General features: G+C 41.6%; 1 protein-coding gene across 11 annotated transcripts in view; it reads right to left on the bottom strand.

The window, feature by feature from the left end:
- ITSN1 (intersectin 1) overlaps window positions 1-22406 on the bottom strand; it is a 212285-nt gene that overhangs the window by 68146 nt on the left and 121733 nt on the right. For all 11 annotated transcript variants that reach the window (XM_046002823.1, XM_046002821.1, XM_046002820.1 and 8 more), the window contains 3 exons: window positions 11173-11300; window positions 7807-8036; window positions 5717-5838 (listed from right to left, as the gene is read on the bottom strand). In XM_046002823.1, the coding sequence (XP_045858779.1) occupies window positions 5717-5838; window positions 7807-8036; window positions 11173-11300 (480 nt within the window). The remainder of the gene's footprint in view (window positions 1-5716; window positions 5839-7806; window positions 8037-11172; window positions 11301-22406) is intronic.

The following is a 22406-nucleotide window of genomic DNA, read 5'->3' as shown; positions in this document are numbered from 1 at the left end:
AAGGAGAAATATTTCTTCCTGGATGTGGGAAACTCGACCCAAAATGCCAATCCAATGGTGGAAACACAGCACGTAAGATTAGAACGGAGCAAGAGTTAGGCATGCAAATTTTGCGACAGGGCTGGCTGTCATGTGGAGTCAAATGGACATGAAGTAGATTCATCTACTGGGGGCTTTAAGTCAGGTGGATTGGAAATAGTAACAATACTGGTCTTAATACACTTTCACTTAAGCAGCCCCACTGTAACACCTCAAAGCATTTGGGGTCATTCTAGTGGAACATCATCAAAAAGGGAAACACAACCCCAGATACTGCGTACGTGTCTCGAATGTTACCGATCTATTCTACAGGATGTTAATATCCACAGTCAAATGCACACAGCAGCTACGAGGTTCAAGTACATACGGCCGAAGCCCGATACTATTGTCTCTTCTCAATGTTTATATGCTTCGTGGCTGCCAGATTCATCAGGTAGCATGAATATTTCTGAAATCTCTGACCTTGTCGCGAAGAAGGGAAGAGAAAGTCCCTCTCCCCTCGTAAGCATGACACAGAAGAAGGACAGCAACGAGATTTAAACTTGTGTGCTGACTCAGAGCAGCTGGTGGGGCTGCCTGGGATGTGCTCAGCAGCATGGGCAGCAGCACATGGTTCCTGCATTTGCCAGCCTGGAAATACACGGTCTTCCCCAAAACTTCTGGATTAGAATATTAAAACTGTTTTCTGAAGCTCTAATTTAGAGGTCATCAGATCTTTCCTCTGTAGGAACTCCTCAACTCTGCCCTTGTAGCACAAAAGCAGTTGAAGGCAATATGCAAATGAGTGGGTGCAGCTGTGTTCCAATAAAACTTTACTATAAAACAGGGAGCGGCGCCTGGGTGGCTCAGTGGGTTGGGGCCTCTGCCTTCGGCTCAGGACATATCAAGGTCCTTGGATTGAGCCCTGCATCGGGCTCTCTGCTCAGCAGGGAGCCTGCTCCCCCCACCCCCCCCCCACCCCCGCCTGCCTCTCTGCCTACTTGTGATCTCTGTCTGTCAAATAAATAAATAAAATCTTTAAAAAAACAAACAAACAAAAAAGGCAGGGGCTGCATTTGGCCCACTCCTGGAATCAGGTGTGTACTCATCCCTCCAAACAGTGATGATACAATGGCCAATTGTTACTAAACAAGCCAACCTCAGATGTAAAGGTTGTGGAAGTCGAAGGAAGGCAGGAAAGAAAAGATACTATTATTTTTTAAAAAATCACCCTCAAGAGAAAACAAGGAACAACAATGTTTAATGTTACACGAATAAGACTAAATTAGAAGATAAACAATTTTCAGAATGAACTGAACTGGCTGATGGCTGACAACCACTGAAGTGGTGTCCTTTTCGGGGATACTTCTAAAAGGACATGTTTCAGAAATGACTGAGAATTAGTCTTGACAGGAAAAAGGCATTAGGTTAGAATGGGCGTTCCCAAAAGTGACTGCCTAGCAGAACCACCTGGAGAAGATTCTGAATCCTGTATATAAAGTTTCCAGAGTCTCTGGGAGTGAGCCCTAGAATGCTTACTTCTTCAAAGCTCCCTGACCAGTTCTAATGTCCTCAGCCGTGCACCACCTAGACTTGCTGAGTTATCATCAGCCTGTGCTCTTAAGACAAACTTCAACAAAACGGCAGTGTGCAAAGGCCTTCTAATTTTTTTTTTTTTTTAAGTAAGCTCTACACCCAACATGGGGCTTGAACTCATGACCCTGAGATGGAGAGTCACATGTTCTCCCGACTGAGCCAGCAAAGAGCCCCTCTTCTAATTTCTTATGCTATTCCAATACATCATGGATGTTAAATTTGATCTATTTACCCTCCAAATACCAGGACCCCCGGATCAGAAGACAGGCCATCAGTGTTCACAGTATCTAAGTTCTAGCTGTCAAACTCAAGGTCAAATTCCGTTAGGAAGCTTCCATTAAGAAGTTCTTCCCTGAGCGTATCAGTCCATTCGGATTCCTTTCCTCTTTCCTAGCAGAACTAGCAAGCATTCATTGAGAACTTCATCAAATATTGGCTTTTTTCATGTGTTTCCCCCAACTTTTTTATGAAGATTTTAAAAATATGAATGGCGGACATCATCTTATATTTCTTTCTATTATAAACAATATTTAGAACAGGACTACAGACAAGATACCACTTTAATTTTTCAGTCAACCGTGGAAAAAAATATTTTTGGAGAAAACTGGACTGACGGTTTAGTTTTTTCAAAAACAAAAATCTTTTTAAGCCTCCCTCCAAGATCGCCGACGTTAAAAAAGGAAACGTTAGACTTCTGAAATCTAACAGGATCATCAGCTAATTTATAAAGAAGTCTGAGAAATCAGAGAATCTGATGATTATATACCCACAAAAATAAGTTAAATCCTGATTAGTCAACCAAGAGATTGATAGTAATGTTCTAATACGTATTTTCATGATGTTTCTTAACCTCAAGCTTCAGGGAATTAAAAAATTGTTACCACCACATGTCAGTTTCCACGGGTTTTTGTGTGTGTGTGTGTGTGCTGATCTTTAACCTCACGAAGACAATACAGTTGGATGCCATCTGGGGTATAATGCGGCACTGTGTAGTAGAAGACATGGCTGCTGTCCCCTCAGCAAGGCAATAAATTATGTCTAGCTGTGTAATTCCATCCTTTGTGACGTATTTGGGACGTCTGAGATAAAGCAAACACCATTGCAGACCTGGGTACTCCTACTCTATTATACTTGTCAAAGCTGGATTTATTTTCAGTGTTCCATCAAAGATTACAAATGTTGGTACGTTTGTAAATATGAAAATAATATACAAAAAATTAAACATGAAAGCCCCCTCTTTACTGCCCAGCAGTAGCCAATGTTCACGTTTTCATGCCTGTATTTCAAGAATTTAACCACACACACAGAAACATTCACATACACACACACACACACACACATTTTTATTTAACCAAAATGCAATTACACTGTTCATATTCTTGGTTTGTTTTTGTTTTTGTTTTTTTACTGGCGAGCTTATCTGTATATGTAGATTATGTCTTTTTTTTTTCACATCTTAAATCTTCCTGCTTAGCTGTATCATAATTTATCTAAAGCACTCTCTTACTTAGACGGAGCTATTCCTTTTTTGTTTTTACCAACAACGCTGCAGTGAACGTCCGCCTACACATGTATTTGCGCATGTGCCGAAAAACCGTCTAGAGGAGGGAGAGGAACAGAATTTCTGGGTGAAGGGGAGTAAGAATTTTAAATTTGAATGGGTATTATCAAATTGCTTTTCAAACAGCTTAGTCAACTCATACAACCATGCTAACAGCGTGTATTTCATCGACTTTCCTGCACCCTTGACAGAGCTGGCTATTACGAAACCTTTAAACTTGCTCAGGTGAGAAATGAAAAAATGCTTTTTTTTTTTTTTTTTAACTTGCATTTCCTGATCACCAGTGAGATAAAGCCTCTTTCTGTGTATTTCTATAATCAATATATATATTCATATATTCATTCAATATATATTCATGTGTGAATATCTCTTCATATCCTTGGACAAATTTTGTAAGTTTGGGGTATCTTTTGTATTAAGTTTTAGGAGTCTTTATATAAAGTGGATGTATTTTGCAATACACAAGTTTTAATTATTTTATATTGTCAAAACTGCCCATTTTTACCATTTATGACTTCTGGTTTTAATTCAGAAAGGTATTTTGCTGCCAGCAAATAACTCCCATATTCTCTTTAAAAAAAAATTTTTTTTAAGAAATTTAACTTTTAAGTTTAAACTACTTGGAACTTATTTTTGTCTGTAGCCTGAGATGGAGACTTAACCTTATAATTTGCCAAATACACAGCCTTCAAGTTAGTCCTTAAATGGAATCTAGCACAGAAAAATTCGGTACACAAACTTTTATGCCTTTTTTTTTTAAAAGCAAAACTTACTACACAAACTCAAAACATATTTTTACTGCCACGACAACACCCAAAGATGTGTGTACTTACACAGAATTAAAGTGATTTAAAAGAAGAAAACATTTAATAAGATGCAGACTTCCTGACATTTACACAGACTTACCCATTCCCCTTTAACCTCCACCAGGAAAGCAAAGGTTTGAAAGCAAGGCAAAATATGTTTAATGAAATGTTTTACTTTTACAGCACATCTAAACTCTATTCATCTAGTCAAGCTGGTGATTAGCCAGCTTGAGGAAAAATATCAGTGTAACAAGACTATGTTTCCAAAACAGAGCAATACTTTCTCATTAAAGTACAGATCATCTAGAGCACTTCCTTACTGTAACATTTGTAACACTTCCTGATCTCAAGAAGCGAGCGCCCTATTTTCTGTACCTTGTGTTGCAACAAAATCCAGTTTCAAAACCTTAGGCTCTTTTTTTTGTTTTAGTGTAAAGAAACAATTTTGTAACAAGGTCCTCTCTGACGTCGCGTTGTCCTTTCGGAAGGTTTAGCGTCTTAGCATGGTATTTTTATCTATTTTAACAATTCGTAGGCTTTAAAAGCCGCGCTATTTCACGGACAAAGCAGCATGAGTAAAGCTGCCTCGGACTATTAGAAAACACGGCGTGGGAAAGAGTCAGGGCTGAACAAGATGCTTGCGAAGCCGTCTGTGTGTTCAGAGCAACGTGCCCACGCCACAGAACCGAGCAGTAATTTCTGTAACGAGTGAGTGACGCTACCACTCACGCCTTCACACAAGCCCATGGTAATTTGAGAAAAAAATGTCAGAAACGAAGGGGAGATAGGACTGAGATCTCTGAAGACGAAACACACTGTTCTTTCTATATATTTTGGCTCAGGAAGGATCACAGGGTCTCCACGCAGAGGTCTGATGTATACATGCAAGATGAACGTGTGAGTAATGTGCAATGACCTGGGCGTTACCCTTCAATTTCAAAGACGCCTACTACTGGCACCACAAGCCCGTCTGTCTCCCTCAGCGTTCTTTTGCAATCTGGAACCATTCTCATCTTTAAACAAACAAAAAATGCCAATCAAAGTCTGACCACTTCCGTGGCTCTTAATTCTGAGGTTATTAACTAGATGGAAGAACTACTGTTTTCTTGTAGAAAATAATTTAGGTCAACCACGTGGCTTTACTATTTCTTAAACTGGTACTATCGTCTGAGTTACAATCACACGATTCAATTTAACTATTAGTATAATTCAAGGAAATGAACTATGACAAAGCAAAATTCTGAACTCTTTCATGTGCTCATTTATGGGGTAAGAAGGCAGATTAATGGTAAGTGATTCACGACTCCTCACACAATTCGAAGATCTCACAATTAAAGGGGGAAAAAGATGCACTGATCCAAAGATACAAAAGTTATCATTGGCAATTGTGAAGGTGATGATCAAGCATTTTGCATTTAGAACTATTTCTTAAAGACTATTAATAGTATTTAAGTAGCAATCTCAACTCTGAAATTACCACACCTTTACAGATTTAAAAACACATTAAGGCCGTGATAAGAACCCATTTTCTTTAACACCTCTGTCTTCAAGTGGTGCTAGGATGCATTTCTACACATCATCTTTCGTTCTAATAGGAAAGGAAGATGGGAGCCCATACTTCAAGAACCCTGGATTTCACACTCGGCGACAATATCACGCTGTCAAATAAAGTGCAAGAGGAGAACAGGTGCTAATCATCGACAGAAAATCACACTCTGACTGGAGTCTTTCTTACCATTACTATGTCTCCAGGCTGGATCGTGATCTCATCGTGACTTCTGGATTCGAAGGGATAGAGCGCTCGGTAATACACCACCTTTACATTCTCCTGTGCAGAAATGGTAAGTGGGCCTTTTTCTATTTACAAAACAATGGGGAGAAGGGAACAAAAATAAAGCATTACACGGAACAAGTATGCATGACAACAAGCCAAACAGCTGACCCTGCTATTGACCTTAGCATCTGAACCCGTTCTGTCTATTCAAGGAATTTCTGAAGCACAGACTTCGTGCCCAAGGAAAGCCAAATCTAATGTTGGCAGCTCGAATCCGTCAGAGTTCACTGGCTGCTGCTCTCTGAACAGAGGCTGTCCCGTGCTGAACGCAGTGAGGCTGTCTTAGGTCCTGGCTGAGGCTCTGGAAGGGCACATCTGGGAAGCATCAGGACCCCCCTCTCCCCCACCCAGGGCGCCGAGTACAATGCAGCAGTTAGAATGAGAGAAAATGAAGCGGCCAAGAAGAAAACTCCTCTGGCAGGAAGCAAAGCCCAACTTTCCACATTAGAAGACTTGGAAACGTTGATTATCTTTGGCCACTAAAGCAATCACATAAAACATTAAGTGCTGACTTCGCCAACAATGGTTATTATCGATCATCCCCAGGAAAGTTAGTCCTCCTCCACATCTCCCAGGGCTGGGGAAATGAGCCCAATGACAGACCTTACATGAAAATAATTTAGATCTTAAGTAAAATTTTTAGAAAAAGGCATGCAAGCAGAAGACAGTGTGACTTCCGATTCACTCAATAGTACCTAATCACGGCCCTCTGTACTGTTTTGCCCTAGAAATGGAGGCATTAAGCCAACATCTATTTTCTCTGCAAAGCAGTGAGGGGGAGGTGTTATCTTCACGCAATCCGGAACTAGAAGAGGTGTCACATTTCCCACTGACCATGGGAAGAAGAAATCCTCATTTTATACTAGGAGGAAACATAAAGAATTAAAACTAATTGCCTAAGATTGAGGACTGGTGGAATTATTTCTCACGTCAAAGAAAACACTGAAATGTAAATTGTTGGCCAGCCTTTCTCCGGGTCTGCAGGCATCTGGATGTGGGGCACAACTCTGAACCTCACTCTCATCTCTGCCCCCTGTAAACAGCAACAAATAAACCCTATGGAACAGCGAGCTTCCTTCTTTTCTTTCTGTACAGCAATACAAAGCACACCAATAATGGAACAAATAAAATCGGTATAATGTGCCATACAAAGGAAAAGGCAGTCAGTTTCTTCAGCTGAGTGTTATTGCCAAAGCTGCACGGTACCGAGCCACTCAAGAATCTCAAAAATACGTACTAGGTTACACGTGATATAAGAGATACTGGGGGCGCCTGGGTGGCTCAGTGGGTTAAGCCACCTTCGGCTTGGGTCATGATCCCAGAATCCTGGGATCGAGCCCCGAATCGGGCTCCCTGCCTCTCGGGGAGCCTGCTTCTCCCTCTCGCTCTGCCTGCCACTCCTCCTGCTTGTGCTGTTTCTCTCTGTGTCAAATAAATAAATAAAATCTTTAAAAAAGAGAGAGAGATACTGTTTCTAGCTATTTCAAAGGCTTTTGTTTATCATGATTTAAAGAGGCAACTTTTGATCAAAGAGGAAAAAAAGGTCATCGTTTTCAAAAGGTCAGAAGCACGGCTTCATAGAGCATCGGCTGAAGACAGGGACCGTGTAAGGCAAGGGGAAAAGGTGTCACTTCCTGTGCCCAGAACAGCTCAGTAATTCCCAGAGCAAAACAGTGAACTGGAGAAGGACCAGGTTCTTTCTGAATCCGGAATACGGGTTTCCGGTGAGGCTCGGGAAGGAAACTCGAGCCGCTCTGGTCGGCAAAGGCTCTGGATGCCAGCGTCAGAGGCACCAAAGGCGGGGCGGGCGGTGGCAGATGAAACAGGTGCGCCAAGAGCCTGGAGGGCGAACAGCACGGTGTGAACACACGACCCGCGTTCGCACCCATCTCTGTGCAAGGAGCCCAGACAGGGCCTGCCTAGATGCGGGGCTTCCTCGGGACCCCAGCAGAGGAAGCTTGTCTGCTAGAATGACTTTCGGCCCCTACTACCTGTGGAGGACCAGGGCGCCTGGACAGCGGGCTTGGCCGGCTCCTGGTGCGGGTGGAAAAGCCGGCTCGTCTTGTCTTGCGTGTCGGGTTTGCTTTTCTCCTCACTGTCCTTCTTCTTGACACTCTCCTCCCTGCGCAGTTTCTCCTCCTCGTGGCTCTTCCTTGGCCGCTGGTGGTCGTCCTCCTGCTGCGCATGCTCGGTCCACTGCCTGTCCCTCTCCTGCGCTCTTCTGTCAACAAAACGCTCGGTTACAGCGGAAGCTACGGCGCTGGGACGCGCTGTGGGCTCTTCCCGCAGAAGAGGCTCCAGGGAGCGAACGGGAGGTTCCCCGTGGAGGGGATACGGTGCCTCAGGTAGGACAGAGGCTCTCGGGGCTCCGCCTCTGAGGGGATGAAGTCACAGGACTCAGGAAAGCACAGGAAGAAGATTCTCCATGTATTTTACCAAGTGGATAGAAGACTAACAAAGAGACTTCTCGATGGTAACACTGGTATTTCACTGCAAAAAGCTACCACACGTAAAGGAACAAAGACGAGAGAGCATCCCCCCACGAACACACGTCGCTCCCCAGAACTGCAGGCAGATGCAGCAGATGCAGCAGATTCGTTGGAACCCTTTAGGCAGCAGCGATCCTGTTACTAAGTATCAGTCTCTGCATTTTCCCGAACCTGAAAACTGTGTGTCCAAGTAGCTGATGTGAAGGGACGAGTGCAATGAATAGATTATCTAGGGGTGCCTGGATGGCTCAGTGGGTTAAAGCCTCTGCCTTCTGCTCAGGTCATGATCCCAGGGTCCTGAGATCGAGCCCCGCATCAGGCTCTCTGCTCAGTAGGGAGCCTGCTTTCCTCTCTCCGTCTCTGCCTACTCGTGATCTCTCTCTCTGTCAAATAAATAAATAAAATCTTTAACAACAAAAAAAATAGATTATCTAGGCCCTGAAGTCCAAGACAACCTTGACCTGAGGCCCACAGGATGGGACCAGGGATGGTTTTTTTCCCCTCTCACTACACAATCAGCTACAAAATCAGAAAACTCACATGCAAAAGGAAGCGATATAATCATATAGCTCCCCTATACGAGCTCCATGAGCCTTCACACCTGGGGAGTAGGTCCTATTAACGTCCCCATTTTTACACAGGAGTAAAATGAGGCAGAGATATTGAAAGGCTTGTCCAAGGTCACAAGGCCACACCTGCCTGGGGCTCAATCCCAGGCAGCTCGGTACTAGGCTTTACACCCTGAACTGCTACCCTGTGACATGGCCAAGGCACAGAGGTCATCCCCTGGATTTAGGCAACTGCTAAAGGAACATAATATAAACAAGGAAAGCTTATATTCCCCATTTAAAAAATATATTTAGGGGCATCTGTGTGGCTCAGTGGGTTAAAGCCTCTGCCATCAGCTCAGGTCATGATCCCAGTGTCCTGAGATCGAGCCCCACATCGGGCTCTCTGCTCAGCAGGGAGCCTGCTTCCTCCTCTCTCTGCCTACTTGTGATCTCTGTCTGGCAAATAAATAAATAAAATCTTTAAAAAATATATACATATATTTATTTCTACTATGTACGCATGTGAAAATTTCGTGCAGTAAGATTTTTAACTTAAATCTTTAATGTTTTACTTGCTTTCAAAACATCTTTTGAGAAAGAACAAAATAGTTTTTTGGAAGGGGTCCCCTGTCTATGTTGTCAATCGTAACAACAACAAAGCAGACCAGAATTTGTTTAATATTTGCTATTAATAAAAGTCATCATGTATAGTGTCTAACCATGTAATTTCTGAAATTAATTTTTAGATAATATTTATATGACTGAAAGCAGGAAATTTGCCATTTTGTATTAGGATACTTTGTGTTGATTTCTACTCTGTAGAAATGTTAAAGCTCAGTGCAACACAGAGTGAATAATCAAAGCGTTTTATCCACTTTGAAGATAAGGAAAGGATGGAGTTAGGGGTAATCAGCACATCCAGGAAGTGAATCCTTGAACCATACCCCAAGGGAACTATAAAACAGTCTTCTAATCTGGCCGGAGACCCTACCCACCTGTCCACTGGTGAACTGTGGCTCTGAGTATATTTTCTCTTGTAAGTTTACCATTTTCTCTCTCTAGCTCACCACATTGCAAGAACACAGTATGTAACACAGATACAAAATATGTGTTAATCAACCATTTATATTATCTGCAGGCTTCCTTCCAGTCAATAGTAGGATGTTAGCAGTTAAGTTTTGGTGGAGTCAGAAGTTACACTCAGATTTCCAACTGCGCAGGGGGGGTCTGTGCCCCTAACCCCCTTGTTGTTCAAGGGACAACTGTACTACACACACCCACATGTGCACCCCCTCTGGGTAGTTTCACTGCGCTCAGCCCACTAAAGTCAATGACTTGCCTCATGTTCTGTTTCCTCATCTTTTTTTTTTAAATATACTAGGTATTTTTATCTTTTTAAGATTTTATTTATCTGATCGAGAGAGAGAGCATGAGCACAAGCAGGGGGTGCACAGGCAGAGGGAGAAACAGGGTCCCCAATGAGTAGGGAGCCCGATGTGGGGCTTCATGCCATGACCCTGAGACTGTGATCTGGGCCAAAGGCAGATGCTTAACTGACTGAGCCACCCAGGCGCCCCTGTATCTTCACCTTTTTATTCTGTCTTCAATAACCAATTTTGACAATTTATGGTGCATCACTGAAATATTTGGTCATTTTTATTTCCTGAGTCAAAAATTAATTGACCTTTAGAAAGCAAATATCTAGTAACAAAATCAGACACACCGAAAAGTTAAATGAATTTCCCCAACTCAGGACAGAAAGTTACCAGTAAAAGTAACAAACCACAAACACAAATATTCAAACAAAGACAAACAAAAAAATGTGTCTGGGTCCTGAGCAGAAGCAAATTTTCTCCTTTTACACTCAAGTTTAATTTGCAGTTGAAGAAAAGGAGAAAGAAGTCGGAGTGGCACACTGTCAGTCCTACTGGAGAAAGCCTGTGTGGCGAGCGCTCAGGGGCTTTGATTTCAAACCCAGCACTTGGGACAGCCACTGTTATTAAAAGGCTGTGAACTGGAAACGTATTTTGGTCATTGGCATGCAAATGAGTATACCAAGTGTCCTAATTTCCTTGTATAATTCCATTTATCTACATAGTAGTAGCTTAGGAGAGCTCTGGAAGTTAACCAAAAACTTCAGGGGGGATACTTATATATGCAAAGATTTATAAACACACATATTTGTGCTTGCGTACACACACACACACACACAGACTGAAAGCTATTTCTGGTCAGTAGGTACTCGCAGAAGTCCCACAAAGTATAATAAATACTCAAAGTTTCCTGCCAGATCCACGATCCACAAGAAAAGACTCACCTTTGGGCTTCTTCTTTTTGTTTTTCTAATTCTATGATTTTTCGCTCTTGTTCTTTCTGTTTCAGACGTTCAGCCTCTATGGACTTCTGTTTCTGGAGCTGTTGCTTATTATGGATTTCTCTTAGTTCCTACAAACAATCAGGAAACAATTCACGTAATAACACAAGGTGACAGGCTTGTTTATCAGCATGCGGCATTTTCATAGTGGGGAAGTCTAGCCATTTAGGAGACGAACATCACAGATTTGAAAAATGTTAACTTGGAAAACTGAAATCCCTCTACATTTTGACATGACTGATCTCCAAGAGCTGTTCCAGATTATGTTTTAGTGAGTCATAAAATATTACACCATTTTCCATTACATGATTTGGAAGGAACTTGCTAGTGACGGGTATTAGAGAAGCTACGTTGTTCAAGTCTTGGCAAGAGACATGGACTTAACCAGTTTTAATGATCATCAATAAAACCGAGGTACTTCTGATAACAAATCAATGCTGGCTTGGAAAACACACACGCCGCCTCCATTAAAACCTCCCCTTCTTATGCTAGGCGGCCTTAGACCAAATGGACATCCCTCTGCTCCACAACCTTGACTGTCCACCAAATCACACCCTTCCAGAGCATCTTCTCTTGCTAAACCCAAGTATGAAGCTGTCGACTTCCCCACACTAACCCATCAGTCAGGTTGAAAACAAATGCAATAACATGATGGGTCACCATGTTGGACCCAACTTCCTCATTTGGTATCAGTTCCCAGGAAAAACAGAGATTTCCTTAGCAAACTACTGAAACAAAATGCGTTTTATGACATTTCAAGTACTCAAGTCAGAAGTTTAAACACCCTAAAGTGTGAAGAATAAAGAAAAGCCTGTTGAGGGGGAACCCTCGATTCCACACAGGAACCCAATGGTCACTGGCAGAGTCAGTCATCACCAAGAGTCCTCTTGCTGTGGCAACAATAAATCAGATGAGTCACTATCCAGTACAGCCAAGGATGCATTTCCAGTTGACTTCTTCATCCGGGTAACTAAGGCTGGTCCCCCGCGCCCTGGGGTCCCTTCGGTGAGATATAAGAACTAAAGTTAAGACCACCCTGTCTTCTTCATCTTGTTCACTGGTCAAGTCCAAATGGGCAGGTTTTCTCCTGCCTTGAACTCCTCCCTTTAGGTTCATTCAGAGACGGAACAAAAGCAGAGCACGGTCTAGGGAAGATCAGTGTTGTTATAATGCACTCATTCCTAGAGAAAAGCTCTAAGGGTTAGGAAAACCTTCTGCTAGCTAGACAGTTCTCAGGATAAAGAGCGAGCACATGGATGCGTATTTTATAGTAACACCAGAAGTGACTTTGAGAGGTCCTAAAAGGAAGAAGTGAGATATAAAAAAAAGTGTCTGGAGATCAGAAAGTTAGGGGGAGATGGTACTGGGGGGGGGCGGGGGGCGGGGAAGAGGGGAATCACTGGAGGTCAGTAGGCCCTGGAAAGGCAGGGAAAGAAGGAAGGGGCTTTGGTGGGGAACCACCAGATGAGACGGGGACTATCAAGGCAGGATGCAGCAGAAAGAAGCAACTCTGTAGCGTCCACAGTGGTGGAGTGTGCCCTAGGCGGGTGCCCTGGGCATGTGGCTTGGATTTGATATTTTCGAGACGAAAGGAAAAAAGGGGCCACTTCTGATTTTTAGAGTAATCTGCACTCTTGGCTCAGTTAATATATCTATGTGAAAAGGAAAACTGCAGAGGGATGATATTAAATCAGTCTCTACAGGGGCATCTGGGTGGCTCAGTGGGTTAAGCTTCTGCCTTTGGCTCAGGTCATGATCCCAGGGTTCTGGGATCGAGTCCTGCATTGGGCTCCCTGCTTAGCTGGGAGCCTGCTTCCCCCTCTCTCTCTGCCTGCTGCTCTGCCTACTTGTGACCTCTCTCGGTCAAATAAATAAATAAAATCTTTAAAAAACCAATCAGTCTACCTATCTATCAATCTATCTCTACAGTCCTAAGAGAGGGACCTAAAAGTTAGGTCCTGCAGAGACAGAGATGGCCTGCCCCATCATCAGCCCAGTGGCTGAGACCTTTTAAAAGAAAGGGGAAAAAGTGACTGAAATGTTTCCTTCTCTTCTTACTTTAAAATTTCACCTTAAAAAAAAAATAAGTAAGATAAAATTTCACCTTTGGTTGCAAAAAATTCTTAAATAGGTTCAGCAAGAATAATTTATGACAACAGACAATAATCAAATGTCCTGAACTGGGAAAAAAAGAAACCTGGATTCTGATCTCAGGTCCCTGATATGGGCCAACAGCTGAATCAGAGTGGATGACCCTTGGCTTTTCTTTCTGCTTTAAGATCTGTTAAATTTTTCGACACTGTTGATCACGTAAAAAAATTTGTCCTTATTTATTTCAATGTCTCTTATATTGAGGGTTTTAGTCTTCTTATAGGAATAAACCAAAAAGGCATAACTAGTAAGCAAAGTAACCGAGCTGAAATTAAATACAAAGGAGGAAGAAATGGCAGGGGAAGAGAAACCTTTGAGTTTGGTGTTCAGGAGCCTGATTATGTATTAAAAGAGAAAAGTGATTACTTTACCCAGGAAAAATGTATCTCTAGACAGAGTGATATTCAAAATATCTAACAACAACAACCGGAATGAACGCTGCCTGTGATGTTCCAATGCGCCTAAGAAAAATGCTTTTCCACTTTACAAACAATTACAATGCGCATTTCCTTCCTATACGGCCTCTAGTGATTGAATGTTAACTTACAGATCATTAATTACCAGATACAAAGTCAAGACAGACAGCAGTAAAGCTAGAAATGTCTTAGGAGGCACAATGAAATAAAAAGCAATAGGAAGTGAATTTAAAGAAGCTACAGGAAGAAAATCATGTTATTAGTAAAGACAGTTTTTTAAAGCCAATTTTTAAATTGATCAAATACACAAGAAGGAAGATATTGTGCAATTTTAAAACCGCATTTATTTTGGAGGCCAGCCTCACTGACAGGCCAGGCTGAATGCATCCCTGAACGGTACATATGTATGCTCTAGCTTCCAGTGCCTCCCAGGAACTGGAGTAGGCAGGAGCATAAAGCCACAAATGTCAGATAAGGTAACAGAAGGCCCTGGCATCTTCATGATCTCATGAAGACGGCGAAGTTTTTCTATTGTTCCCTTCACCCAATTCAAGTACTGCTGAGCACAGCCCGGCACGATCAAGATGCCGCAGGCCAAGAGGCAGGCAACCCGGGTCTTCCTCTCTTTCCTTGGACTTGGGAGCTTAAGACAACGCAGAAAATTCACGATTCCGAAGCTTGACAACTTTTTTCTCTAAGTTGAACTTCTAGGAGGGCAATCTACAGAATGAAGGAATATTTCTGAGCCTGACAAGGTTCTTGGGGGGCAGAGTCCCTTCATGTGGGGGACAGAGGGCTTTGTACCACTCTGTCCTTCCTTTTCAACACTACTGTTTAAGAAACTCGAGTGCGGTCAGTTATTTAAAAGTGCCCTTTTATTTTTTTTTTTTAATTTATTTGACACAGAGAGAGATCACAAGTAGGCGGAGAGGCAGAGAGAGAGGAGGAGGAAGCAGGCTCCCCACCAAGCAGAGAGCCCGATACGGGGGCTCAATGCCAGGACCCTGAGATCATGACCTGAGCCGAAGGCAGAGGCTTTAACCCACTGAGCCACCCAGGCGCCCCTAAGAGTGCCCTTTTAATGCCTTCAGGGAAACATTTCTAAGGTGACAAATAAATCTGGTATCATTAAGTTATCTATTTAGGAAACGACAAAACCACTGGGAGAAGAAAGCTACGAAAAGCCTCATGACGTGAATTTTAACACGTTTTCCTGGTGGTCAACCTCATCGAGGTGACCCTGCGTGTCCTATTAGTCTTATCACAATTATTTCTCTATTCTAACGAAGTTAAAAACAGAAAAATAAGAAATTACTGAGAACCAAAATTCATGACCTCCCCTGTGGCTCTTCCTAAAATTAATTTTTTCTAAAATCAATAACCCTACTACAATCACACTTATTGGCTGGATATTCATTTAGCAATTTTGATTTTTCTTCTGTAAGTTCTACACAAGGGTATGAGATGTTTTACATAGGCACAGTGCATGGTAATTTGATATTACCTCCTAAGAGAGTATAATGCCTTTCTTAATCAAGAAGAAGTAATTAAACATGCATCAAAGAAGTTTCAGCTATGTGTTATAAATACGTAAGAAAAATAAAACTACACAATGTGTAGTGTATGTAAATAAAAGAGATAAGACCTTTATCACCAATATTAGCTCTAAAATTCTAAGATGTAACAAAGTTTCTTCAGCAGAGTCTACGAATAAGCTTTGGCTCTGGGAACTATGAGACAGCATGAAAACTGGGGTATACAGGCATTTTTCCTGCAGAGAAGGCTCAAAGCTTTTACTGGATTCTGAAAGGGGTCTTTGATCTAACTCAGATTAGGAACCACAATAGGAAGATAACTGGCAAATAAGATTCCATCATGTATTAGCAAAGATAAATGAAAATAAGCTTGCCTTTTTTTTTTTAACTTTCTTCCTTCAACTCAGGGGGAAAAAATCACTCATTTCCCCTAAAGAATTAAGATATTTGTACCATAAAACATCTTGGACATCCTATGGAGTACAGCCAAAGTACTTCAAAAGCAGTATGCTGGACAAATTGAATTCTCCAGAAGAGTCAACTCTTTCTTTGCCCTGAGAAACATGGCTTGCGCTCAAATTCTCTAATGACAGCTGTTTTATTGCTATGCAAGGGGCGCAGAATCCCTTGACCTAAAAACTCTGTTAATCCTTTATTTGGACTCAGAAACACTCAAAAGTAAGTGTATTATGTGAAGTGGTGTTACTGGAAATACAGAGAAGTATCCGGCAGAACAATACGTATGGGATGCCTTTCCATAAACAGTACTTTATATAAATGCTTGTGAGGAGACAAAAACGTTAACTACCAATAGTGACCTGGAAAGGCTAGTAGTTCATGGACATTTATTGTTCGTTTGGTCATTAAATTATTTGGAAGGATTATTCTGCTTCGCGCTTTTACCTCAGGCTGTCTCTTGGAAACAAGAGACCAAATAAACACACGTTAGTAACTTGAAATTCATGAGCTCAACATTTTAAATCAAAATAAAGCTGTTTAGGACACATCTCTTATGCTTATAATAATCTTCATTCTATTAATATGAAATGGACCTAGGAAACTGATCTAGATGCCGGCATCAAAAATTTCAAGTGTTTGTTTTAGCTCAACCTAACACCTCCAGAAGTCAAAAGCAGAAGTGCTTTTATATAAATAAATGTCACTTCATTTCTCACCCAGGGAGATTATATAGCACACAGTATCCGAATTTTTAAAAAGCTTTTTGAGTTTTTAAAATATCCCAAGGAGGGGCGCCTGGGTGGCTCAGTGGGTTGGGCCGCTGCCTTCGGCTCGGGTCGTGATCTCGAGGTCCTGGGATCGAGTCCCGCATCGGGCTCTCTGGTCGGCGGGGAGCCTGCTTCCCTCTCTCTCTCTCTGCCTGCCTCTCTGTCTACTTGTGATCTCTCTCTGTCAAATAAATAAATAAATAATCTTTAAAAAAAAAAAAAAAATATCCCAAGGAGGGGTGCCTGGGTGGCTCAGTGGGTTAAGCCTCTGCCTTCAGCTCAGGTCATGATCTCAGGGTCCTGGGATCGAGCCCCCACATCAGGCTTTCTGCTCAGCGGGGAGCCTGCTTCCCCCTCTCTCTGCCTGCCTCTCTGTCTACTTGTAATCTCTCTCTCTGTGTCAAATAAATAAATAAAATCTTTAAAAAAATAAAATATCCCAAGGAAATGGTTATGAAACAGACTAAAAGCCATTAAAAAAAAAGCCAATCAACAAACCCAGTGAGGACAGGGAAACTTGTACCTGCATGGAAAAATCTGAAAAGTAACTATTTGAAAACACAGAAACTGTACCCAAATCAAAGTAAACTGATGATCCATTCATCACAAAATTATAAAATGTATTTGCTCTTGATGCATTAAAATGGGCAGATTACAAACAAATATATATTGATCAGTTATTTAAATTCTGAAGGGGTATATTAATGTTTAAAAACATATTTAAATATTATTCTAAATCTGAAGTCATTATTCAACCAAACGGGAATTCCAGTTCCCCATGTAATGAATGGTAGTCAATCTATCGTTAAGTGCTATGGGACAGCCAGAGATGAATGCACTGGGGTGTGTGTGTGTGCATTTGTGTGTGCGCGTGTGTGTGTGAAAGGGTGAGAAGACAGGTGGACAGAAGAGGGGAGAAGAGCTAGAAAAGACTGCCCTCTCTGTAGGTAGAGCTAATTAAGAATCTTCACCCACGTCTCCCAAGAGGCTTTGGTATCTACCCTGCTGTTACCAAGAAAACGGACTCTGTTTTGTCCTGAAAATCTGAGTTTTCCCAAAATGTCTCAGTTTCATGTTATAAATCAATAACCCATTATTTTAAATACAGGTTATTCTAAACCATAAAATGGTCAAAGGCTCTGGCTAAACAAGAGAATAAAAAAAAGAAAATGTTTTTTCAAAAGACTGAATTCTGCTTTTTTCCCTTCCCCAAATGACGTTTTGTTAAATATTTTTTTCAAGACCTCAAAAGGAAAACCCATACTGTAAAAGAAGCCAACCAAACAACCAAGCCTATGGGTACAGCCCAGAGTCTGGTATACCTGTTAAATTCTTTTGAGGCTCGGGCACGTTCTGATTTTTTTTCTTTATTCAAGGAATCTGCATAAAGTTTCTACAATCACAAGTACATTGAATGAGAGGGTTTTATTACTTTCTGTGCTGAATAGGTCTTTCATAAGGATCACATAGGTAAAAAGAAAATTTAAGCATGAACAAAAGCAGACAGCAAAGCATGAAACAGCCAAACATTATTCCACTAATATGAGAAAGCGATGTTATTTTACTTGAGTTTACACTGACTTCTCTTGCTGTCTCTGTACCTCCTCTTTCTGGATCCCTTTCTTTCCTTCATTATTTCCCTTACTTGCACTTTTTTTTCCTGACTTCTCATTCTGTTCTGCAGTTTGTTCTCTAGCTCTTTTCTCTTTTTCCTTGGTTGCTAAATATTTTGCCCTTCACTCCCTTCATAATGAATGCACCTGCCGTGAAAGCAAGTATCTGAAACCAAGAGTATAAAAGCCTCAGTTAAACCAAAAACCCTTATTTACTATAACTGGCATTCTCATTTTAACATCAATTCAGTTCTCAGGAAAAATTTTTCAGACAGGTATCATATGGGCAGAAGTTCTTTCTCTTAACAGCCTCTTGTTAGAAGCCTGGATTTCCCAAGTACATTTAAAAAATACAATTCGTAATTCTGAGTTAGTCCGAAATACTCAATTTTGATAAGAAATAAAATACTGTCCACTTTTAGAATAGTATTACTGACTATAATACTGTCTTCCATTTGATGGACATACGCACACAGAACCAAATCATGGGTGAGTGTTGTCTTTCAAAATTTTGTGGCCAAATGGCCAATTCAATGACCTATTAAAATATTTGCTATAAAGACAAGACCACAGTTTACAGTACCTTATCTAGCCTGTAGTTCAGGGCTTCCACCAAACACACAATTTGTCAAGAGGACACGATTTATACTCCACGATTTATAGTAACTAATCATTGACTTTGACAAAGAAGGCTTTGCGCTCACGGGAAACTCTTAGACACAGAGCACTCGACTGCGTGGGGAAAAGAGCACAGAGCTGGAGATAGTTCATCTCTCTTCATCTGAGAAGGAGGTGCACTGCCTGAGAAGGGCATGGGCACCTTCAGAAAGGAGTCTAAAGGGATGACACAGCCCAGGAGAAGGGCCAGGCCCGGCAATATGGCCTCCTCCATTGACACTGACTGGAAGAAAGAAATGCTCTAATGTAAATGCTTTTCACATTAGGACTTATTGCCCAGCACACAGTGACTAGACGAACTCAAGCTTTTCAACATGAAATCTTGCCTCTCTGAGTGCTGAGTCTCTTATGTGGCACACACTTAACACCTTGAAAACTATAAGCCGTACAATATGTTGCCGCCCTGTATCATAGTTAAGATACGAAAATATGGAACATCAGGCTGTCCGTGTCGAAGAAAACTGGTACAAGTGACTATTAACACTGCCAAGGGCAAGGAGAAGTCAAGTGCTTCCATCTGAAAAGTCCCTATTGGTAACATTATTTGACACTTGCTGGAACCACAATTTTATACCTATAGGTAAGGCACCGTATGTAAGAAAAACAATGACAGGAATGTCTCTATGTGCCTAAGACACACAGCTTCTTCAAAAAATATTAAGAGTTTTTGATTTTCATGTAAAATTAAATAAAAGGAGAAGTTCATAGAAAATGTTTAAATTGATGTTTCTAGAAAATAAATGCGAGAACTAGTGATTTCTTAGTATGAGCAAGTATTTGTTGCATAGAGAGTACTTTTTTTTTTAAAGATTTTTTTTTTTTTTTTAGTTTATTTGACAGAGAGAGAGATCACAAGTAGGCAGAGAGGCAGGCAGAGAGAGAGGAGGAAGCAGGCTCCCTGCGGAGCAGAGAGCCCGATGCGGGGCTCGATCCCAGGACCCTGAGATCATGACCTGAGCCAAAGGCAGAGGTTTAACCCACTGAGCCACCCAGGCGCCCCCAGAGTACATTTTAAAAGCAGAATAAGTATGGTAAACAAATAGGATCCACTGAAGTAAAACTAAGCATTAATTCTCGTTAGCAATAATTACAAACAAAATCAATGATTCATGATTAAATCCCTGGTCAAGTATTTCATCTGATCATCAGAAAGCTGAAATTTACTGTTCATATAAAAGGCAGGAGAAATACAAAGGATGCCAATCAGGGGATTTCTAGCACAAAAGAGTCAATATCTCAGTGTGCTACCATTTCTTACCCCCGACCCTCCCCACTGCCGCCCCCAAAGCCCTTTCCTATGACCTTAAAAAAGCAGCGTCTATTTGCTACACTGGGATTCTTCTGCTTCTCTTCTCAAGTAATTCTTGGTTTGGGGCGATAAATTAGAAAATGAGAGGTGCACCTTGGGATATTTATCAAATACATAAATATCACATCTATTAGGTAACTGTCTATAAAAACACGTGGAAAAACAGCTTTGTCTGAAAGGAAAGAAGGAGCCCTTGATTTCTATGAGATCAGGAAGACGACTCTAGAGACCTTTTGTGTTGTACCCCTGAGTCTGGAGCTGTTTAAAACCATGACTGCAACTGTAAACCTGCTTTAGGTTTTCAGTCTGTTGCTATCTAGATGAAACATACACTGGCTAACCTGACTGCAAAAGTAATCTTTTTCCCCCTTGAATGAATGACTTGAGCATTTCCATCATTGGTTACCTGGTCTGGGGTGAGGAAGCAGGAATGTAATTCTACCTCGAGTGGAGAGAAAGCAGAGACTCCTAAAAGAAGAAGGAATCTGAACTTGGTAGAAAAGACTGAATCACTATGTTTTAAGAAAAAGGCGGGGGGATGATAAAACATACCTACTCTCTAAACTCTTCTGTGTTTAAGAAACTAAATACAGGGTGCCTGGGTGGCTCAGATGCCTAACTGACTGCCTCAGGTCATGATCCTGGAGTCTTGGGATGGAGTTCCACATTAGGCTCCCTGCTCGGCAGGGAATCTGCTTCTCCCAAAAACCTCTCCCTTCTCATGCTCTCTCTCTCTCATCCTCTCTCTCTCTCAAATAAATAAGTAAAACCTTAAAAAAAAAAAAAGAAAAAAAAAAAAAGAGGGGCGCCTGGGTGGTTCAGTGGGTTAAAGCCTCTGCCTTCAGCTCAGGTCATGATCTCAGGGTCTTGGGATCGAATCCCGCATGGGGCTCTCTGCTCAGCAGGGAGCCTGTTTCCCTTCCTCTCTCTCTGCCTGCCTCTCTGCATACTTGTCATTTCTGTCTGTCAAATAAATTAATAAAATCTTTAAAAAAAAAGAAGAAACTAAATACATTTAAGACATCCTGATCATGGTCTTATACTTCAGAATCTGGGCAAAAGCAGAGTGCCTACATGACCTTCTAAGTTAGGGACTACACAGGACTTCAAGTTTGCATCAAAAGAAGCGAGTGACTTATTGCAAGCAGTTGTCTACCAGAGAAATATGGACATTGATTTTTGTTCACTGGAATCCTCATTTGGGGAGTCAGCCACTGAATACAGGTTTAACGCTCCGCTCTACTGAGTTTATATTCTGCATGCCATAAGGCACTGTCTAGTGTCACCATACCAGACGATAATGACTGAATAAAGCTTTCTCTAGGAGAACAAGCTACGTGAATACAAAATAAAACTGTTAAGTCCTACATTTTCTTCTATACTCTCCAGCTGGTTTCCTTCTGGGAGGGGAGGTTTCGGATGTAGCGAGTTCACACCATCAAATAAGATGCGTGAGATGACTGGATGATCGCCAAAGTTTCACTCCCAGCAAGGCAGAAGTAATTTTTGCATCATTAGCGTGAATGCTGTAAAGGGACTGCTAGACCACGAGAGGCACTGAGGAAACCCCAGGGGTTGGGATGCTGGCTCTCCTGGTCTGTCTCATCGTACAATGATGATAGCTACTGATGAACACGTGCTCTAAGGTCAGGGGGAAAAGGATTCCTATTTTCCAACATCAGTACAACAAGGAAAAGGAGGCAGGTCATACTCAGGAGACTATACCTAAAATCAGCCTCTAGGGTTGTCTCGATCACATTATAAATCTTTTGATGCTTCAATTTAACGGTTTGTTTTGGTTTCACCAGACAGGAGAGGAATACTAGAAAAAGTAATTGTAGGGCAATAAAATGTTTGTTAAGGCCTCCAAATGAGTTGTTAAATAAAATAATAAAGCTATACTGGCTCATCTTTTTTCACGCTCTACATTAAATTTGAAGTTAATAATGGAAACAAAAAACAAACAAAAAAAATGAAGACAGCACTGTTCTTATTTCAGAATGAGTCTATCTGGGGAAAGGAATAGAGTGGAAGGAAAGGCTGATGCTAGCCTTTGTGTCAGCAGCCCTAAGTCAAGACAGCATCGATCAATGACACACAGTAGGAGGGACTCAGGCCACCTCGGCAGGTGTTCTCTTCGGCAATGGCAATGGTGTCCCAATTGGCCCAAACACTCCGTGAAAAGGCTAGACATTAGGAAACACAAACAAACAAAAAAATCACCCACCACAGTGTCATCCTCTAACACA

The sequence above is a fragment of the Meles meles genome, chromosome 4 (genome assembly GCF_922984935.1).
Source record: "Meles meles chromosome 4, mMelMel3.1 paternal haplotype, whole genome shotgun sequence".
Taxonomy (NCBI): domain Eukaryota; kingdom Metazoa; phylum Chordata; class Mammalia; order Carnivora; family Mustelidae; genus Meles; species Meles meles.
Note: the sequence above shows the minus strand (reverse complement) of the source record. Positions and strands in the feature narration are given on the sequence as shown.